Source organism: Eimeria necatrix, genomic scaffold (genome assembly GCF_000499385.1).
Source record: "Eimeria necatrix Houghton genomic scaffold, Enh_scaff616, whole genome shotgun sequence".
NCBI classification, from domain to species: Eukaryota; Apicomplexa; class Conoidasida; order Eucoccidiorida; family Eimeriidae; genus Eimeria; species Eimeria necatrix.
Window position 1 is genome coordinate 5932 of NW_013654471.1, and position 6569 is coordinate 12500.

Consider the following 6569-nt stretch of genomic DNA (forward strand, 5'->3'; position numbering starts at 1 on the left):
CTAAACTCCAAACCCTAAACTTTTGACCGCAAACCCCTAAGCCCTCGTTTCTCACTCCCGCTCCTTACAGCCCACCCTACAGTATTCCTTGACCTCAAGCCCTAACAAGAAGCCCAACCCCAATCTCTAAACCCTAAACCCTAAACCCTAAACCCTAAACCCTAGGGCACCTGCAGTACAGCTCCTCCCGGCGGCATCGCCGCGTTTTGTTTACAGAGCGTCTTGAAGAGAGAAGCCACAGAGCCATGTCCATCTGCATCACCAAAACCCCAAACCCTAAACCCTAAACCCTAAACCCTAAACCCTAAACCCTGAATCCCCAACTCTGTGCCTTCAGTTCTGTGCTGCGGCTCTAGCCCTGAGACCGAAGCGCCGCTATTCCCCCGCAGGGCAAATCTTTTCCAAGCCCCCATTGCCAAACCCTAAACCCTAAACCCTAAACCCTAAACCCTAAACCCTAAACCCTAGCATACTGAGGAGAGCAGGCACCAAAGAAGCCACCTGCTGCACCACCGGCAGCAAACCGCTGCGAGAGAGAAGTCCTGCAGTGGCATCAGGGGGCAAGTTGGGGAGTTTCCTGCAGCCGCAAACCCTAAACCCTAAACCCTAAACCCTAAACCCTAAACACTAGACCCTAAACCTGGGCGCGGGCCTTCGAGCTTCCCGCAGAGCCCTTCTCGCGCAAACCCCCGTTTAGGGTTTAGGGTTTAGGGTTTGAGACGGACTCCGGGAGCATGCAGGAACAGGAAAGACAAAAACCACCGCCAGGGTCTGCTGCTAAAGCCCCACAAGCTGCGCATGCGCCAAACCCTAAACCCTCGCCAAAAGGGTTTGCTGCTTCTGCAAAAACCAAAAAGTCCGGGCACTCCGCCCAGACGCTCCGGCACAGCTGAACACCCACGCAAACCCTAAACCCTAAACCCTAAACCCTAAACCCTAAGCCAGCAACTCCGGTGGTTCTGCAGTGCGGCGCCGCTTCTTCCTATGGTCGTGTAAGATAAAAACCCTAAACCCTAAACCCTAAACCCTAAACCCTTATCGAACCTTGACGAAAAATGGATTTGGGTAGAAACGCGCCGATTTCGCCAAGCTCCAATACCCTGTTTTGTTTTGAGTGCCGGGCACCACCACCTGCGGGCAGCTCCACCAAACCCTAAACCCTAAACCCTAAACCCTAAACCCTAAACCCTAAACCTCGGCCCTCAAAGACCGAACATTTTGGTAGCCAGCAGCCCCAAACCTCCAACCCAAAACCCTAAACCCTAAACCCGCAGCTTCCCCGGCGTCCAGCAGGTCTGCGCGAGCGCAGCGAGCACCCTTTTCGCAGCAAGGCGCAGCTAGGGTTTAGGGTTTAGGGTTTAGGGTTTAGCGCGCACCTGGCCTGTTATAATGTCCTCAGGAGAATATGCTGCTTCCCCGTCTGCGTCTCTGCGACTCAAAGCCCGGCTGTTTGGCAAAAGGACTTCTGGGGCTGTGGCGCTGTCGAGGAGCTTCACTCCGTCAATGCCTAAACGCAAACCCTAAACCCTAAACCCTAAACCCTAAACCCTAAACCCTAAACCCTGTGGTCTCAGCTCTCGACCCTGAGCCCTCGACACTCAGCTTCAAGCCCCAAGTTTCTCGGTTTCATGCGATGTGCAGACTTCAAACCACTGCAAGCCCTAGCCACTAAACCCTAAACCCTAAACCCTAAACCCTAAACCCTAAGACTCAACGCGACACTCTAAACCCGGAGCCGTTAGACCCAGACCTGCTGTATGAACTGCACAGAGCAGTCTGCTGTTAAAGTTGAAAAGCCAAACCCTAAACTGAGATCGAGGGTTTAGGGTTTAGGGTTTAGGGTTTGTGCTCACCGAACTTCTTGATCCAAGCCAACACGTCCAGGACAAACCGATTCCAGCTGGCCACCTTGCGGTAGTTCAGCAGCGCTGTTTCTGAAGTGTAAACCCCAAACCCTAAACCCTAAACCCTAAACCCTAGGCAAACCCCGCAAACCGGAATAGCATCGAACCAAAACCCTAAACCCAAAACCCTAAACCCTAAACCCTAAACCCTCAACTCTGAGCCCACCCCCGCGTTTGATGCCTCTTGTCTCGCCCCCATACAAGTAGTTGGCTTTGCCCTCCGCATCCTGAGCGCAGCAGCGCCCTGCACTAAACCCTAAACCCTAAACCCTAAACCCTAAACCCTAAACCCTAAACCCCAAATCCGGGACCCCGAATTCCGAATTGCCACCACTTCCAGTGCATCCGAGATCGGCAGTGCCTCCGCCGCTGAAGCGTAGGAACCTGAAGCCCGCGCTGGGGCCTAGCCCCCAAAAATTAGGGTTTAGGGTTTAGAGTTTAGGGTTTAGGGTTTAGAGGCACCTCATGCAGCAGCATCAGCGGCAAATAGTGCCGGTGGGGATGAGAAGCAGAAACCCGAGTGGAGACATCCACGACAACTTTCATGCCCTCGCGGTGGCACTCCTGCAGGCCCCAGCTCAAACCCTAAACCCTTAACCCTAAACCCTAAACCCTAAACCCTAAACCCTAAACCCTAGGCCACTAAGCCTTGAGCCCTGGCAGGCAGGCGCTAAGGAGTGTCTTCCGTCTTGGGTTTGGGTCTGCTAAACCCCGAGGAGCGCTGAGGGTTTAGGGTTTAGGGAAGGACGACGACTTCGCGAGGGTTTAGGGTTTAGGGTTTAGGGTTTGGGGCTCACCTGAACAAGCTCGAAAAAGCCCGGGGCCCCCCCCAGCAGCGCACAAGGACTTCCTCGACAAGGGGAGGCGAAAGGGCTTGCGTCCGCGTTTTCATAGGCCACATCGTCTGCAAACCCTAAACCCTAAACCCTAAACCCTAAACCCTAGCGCCGGGCCCGTAAACCCTAAACCCTAGCCGCAACTCCCAAGCTGTAAACCCTCAGCCGCTGGTGAAGAGGCGGCAGCCGCCACTTGGGCAGAGCCAACTCCCCGTCGCCACTGCAGGGTCGCTTCCTGCCTAGGGCTTAGGGTTTAGGGTTTAGGGTTTAGGGTTTAGGGTTTACCGAGCCGCGTGTAGAGGGGCAAACCCGTGTCCCTTTCTTGAGCCCCCCCCACAAAGAGACAGTTAATGCGGAAGTTGCTGAAGGACTTTGCGCTGCTGGCGACTCCTTCGAAAGAGCCCCTTTGGGTCAAAGCCCCTGCAGCAAAACCCTAAACCCTAAACCCTAAACCCTAAACCCTAGACCCTAAACCCTAGGAATTAAACACAAACCCTAACCCACAAGCCCTCCAGCAGCAGTCAAACACCTCGCTGCCAGTTATCCTCTCCCGCGGAATCCTCTACGGGCACTGCGGCTCTCCCCTGCGGTGGCGCTTGGGGTTTAGGGTTTAGGGTTTGGGGTTTAGGGTTTAGGGTTTAGGGTTTCACCGGTTTCTTCGTGCCACTGCGCCTCGTGCTGGTCAACGAAAATCTCGTGCGGCTGAAGTTCTCTGTAGCCCTCCGGCAGAACAATGACGCGTCCCTGTTCAAACAAACCCTAAACCCTAAACCCTAAACCCTAAACCCTAAACCCTAAACCCTAGAGCTCCAAACCCGAACTGTAGATGTATGATGACAACTTCAGAGGACAAACCCTAAACCCTAAGCCTTAAACCCTAAATCCTAAACTGGCAGCTCCACACCGAAAACCCCGCTGAGTTCCAGCAGAGGCTCGCGAGGGTTTAGGGTTTAGGGTTTAGGGTTTACTTGGAGAGGGTAGCACTCGTCCACACCAGCTCCCGGCTGCAGCCGCTGCTGCTGCTGCCGCTGCCTCAGCGCTTGTGTTGCTGCTGCTGCAGTGCGGCCTCTCTTGCCAGCAGTGCTGGCAGCAGCAGCAGCAGCAGCTGCTGCTGCTGCTGCTTGTCTCCTGCCGGCACTCTCGACTACGGACCTGCACCCCACCAAACCCTAAACCCTAAACCCTAAACCCTAAACCCAAAACCCTACACCGTAGCCCTGGCTGCGAGGTGTTTTAGCCTGTGCGCCAACCGCAGGCGCCCCCACGGGAACAGCAATCAGCCCGAAACAAGGGTTTAGGGTTTAGGGTTTAGGGTTTAGGGTTTGTGTTACCAAGTTCCCTCCTTCTCGTTGGCCCTGCAGATCCTCCAGTCGTAAAAGCCGCAGCGCGTGAAAACCCCAAAGTCGACGCGGCCGAGCCACAAGGTGCTGCTCTTCTTCGGCTGCTGCTGCTGCTGCTGCTGCTGCTGCTGCTGCTGCTGCTGCTGCTGCTGGTGAGTAAGGGAGGCTGCGGGGGAGAGGGCGGCGTCTGAGTAGGGGCTGTGGGGCGCTGCTGCTGCTGCTGCTGCTGCGTCTTGCGCAGCAGCAGCAGCAGCGGGAGGCGCAGCAGCAACGCCAGCAGCAAACACGGGGGTTTTGTCGAGAGAGCGGAAGCTGGCGGCCTTGCGCAGCAGCTGCTGCTCCTCCTTGTGGTTCTTCAGCTGCTGCTGCAGCTGCTGCTGCTGCTCTTTGCTCTCTATGGGCCTTTCCCACTGCAGCGCGTGGTAAGAGTAAACCCCCGTTTTGCATGCGCGGTTGAAAGAGGGGGCCACCAGCACCAAAAAGATGTCTTCAGGCCCGCTGCTGCTGCTGCTGCTGCTGCTGCTGCTGCTGCTGCTGCTGCTGCTGCTGCTGCTGCTGCTGCTGTCGACCTCGATCAGCACTTCTATCACGAAGCGCTCCCCCACCGCACGCACTACGGGGTCCAGCGGACGCCGCAGCTGCCAGTCGTGCCTGCAAGCAAACCCTAAACCCTAAACCCTAAACCCTAAACCCTAAACCCTAAACCCTAAACCCTATTCAGCGGTTCAGAAACAAAGGCCGGCGTACTGGGCGCCTTCTCCCCCACTTCTGTTGCTCCACTTGCTTATCCTGAGCATGCCTCCCTAAACCCTAAACCCTACACTCAAAACCCTAAACCCTAAACCCTAAACCCTAAACCCTAAACCCCGGCTCACCTGTCGTAGAAAGCGTTTAAAAGCTTGACTGCCTCCATTCTAACTGTCTCTTCGCTGCTGCCGAGCAGCGCCACCAGCAGCTGCTCCAGCCTCGCGCTGCTGCTGCTGCTGCTGCTGCTGCTGCTGCTGCAGCAGCACGAGTTCCCGCAGCTGCAGCTGTGGCTGCTGCTGTCGGGAGAAGCCTCTGGCAAGAAGGCGCTGTGCCACACGTCCCCAGCCAAGTCCATCAGCGTATCCTGCTCGCCAAACCCTAAACCCTAAACCCTAAACCCTAAACCCTAAACCCTAAACCCCAGAGGCACTCAAGTGCTCAGCGCCACTGAACGGCGTGCAAACCCTAAACCCTAAACCCCAAACCCTCAACGCCAAACCCTCAAATTTACAGCGCCATGCTCCTCCAAGGAACGGCGCGACGAAGACCCTAGGGTTTAGGGTTTAGGGTTTAGGGTTTAGGGTTTACCTTGACAGCTTCTCTTGTTGCAGAGGTGAGCAGCGCCGTAAACCACCGAAGTTTATTTTGACAGAAAAAAGGAGACAGCCCGCAGGCGTTCCAAACCCTCAGCCCGTGTTGGCCCCGCCGCCTCGCCATCTGCCCGCAAACCCTAAACCCTAAACCCTAAACCCTAAACCCTAAACCCTAAGCCCTAGACCCTTGAGCTCCAACCCGAGCCCGCACAGCGACGGGATAGGCTGCTCAATCAACGCAGCCGTCGCCACTTGAGGGTTTTATCCCTTTTCCCTCTAGGGCTTAGGAATTAGGGTTTAGGGTTTAGGGTTTAGGGTTTAGGGCTAGGCTGCTGCAGCAGCCACAGCCTCCCGCGTCTCTAGGGTTTAGGGTTTAGTCACCAGTCTGCTGCCGAGCATGAACGAAGGCACTTGGAAGACGTTCGGCACTTCCTGCAGGCACCGCCGCAGCGCCTGCTGCTGCTGCTGCTGCTGCTGCTGCTGCTGCTGCTGCTGCTGCTGCTGCTGCAGCAACTCCGCCCCGTCAAGAATGAGAGAAGCCAGCAGCGCGAGAAGGTAAGCATCGAAGCGGCCCCTCGACTCGCAGCAAAAGCGCAGCACGTCCACGTCCAGCCGCAGCTCCAGGCACGCCCGCTGCTGCTGCTGCTGCTGCTGCTGCTGCTGCTGCTGCTGCTGCTGCTGGGGGTCTGCGGCGGCCTTGCTTTTCTTCTTTCCCCGCGGGGAACGGGCCGACAGGGGAGTCTCTGCTGCTGCTGCTGCTGCTGCTGCTGCTGCTGCTGCAGGGACCACGCGGATGAGGCCTGGAGGCAGCGAGAAGGAATGGCCGCCCGGGGCAACAGACCCTTGCTGCTGCTGCTGCTGCTGCTGCCAGCAGCGCGGCTCTATAAGCAGCACGACGTCGAAAGGCAGCAGCTGCTCCCGAGAAGCAGCAGCAGCAGCAGCAGCAGCTGCTGCTGCTGCTGCTGGCTCTCGCAACGCAGAAGACCCAGTGCCTTGCAGCGTCTCCAGCAGTGTTTCTGAGGCCCCCACAAACCCTAAACCCTAAACCCTACCGCAAACCCTAAACCCTAAACCCTAAACTCTACCGCAAGCCCTATACCCTAAACCCTAAACCCTAAGCTCCAAACCCTTCACGCAAAGCCCCTACTT

General features: G+C 56.7%; 1 protein-coding gene across 1 annotated transcript in view; it reads right to left on the reverse strand.

Annotated features, from left to right (window-relative positions):
• Window positions 1–3364: 3364 nt before the first annotated feature.
• Window positions 3365–6569, reverse strand: part of ENH_00066770 (Granule-bound starch synthase WX-TsB protein,related, related) — a gene marked incomplete at both ends in the record, with an annotated part of 4075 nt that continues 870 nt past the window's right edge. The window contains 6 exons of the mRNA XM_013582337.1: window positions 3365–3484; window positions 3709–3892; window positions 4072–4731; window positions 4956–5191; window positions 5416–5544; window positions 5802–6436. Coding sequence (XP_013437791.1) covers window positions 3365–3484; window positions 3709–3892; window positions 4072–4731; window positions 4956–5191; window positions 5416–5544; window positions 5802–6436 — 1964 coding nt within the window. The remainder of the gene's footprint in view (window positions 3485–3708; window positions 3893–4071; window positions 4732–4955; window positions 5192–5415; window positions 5545–5801; window positions 6437–6569) is intronic.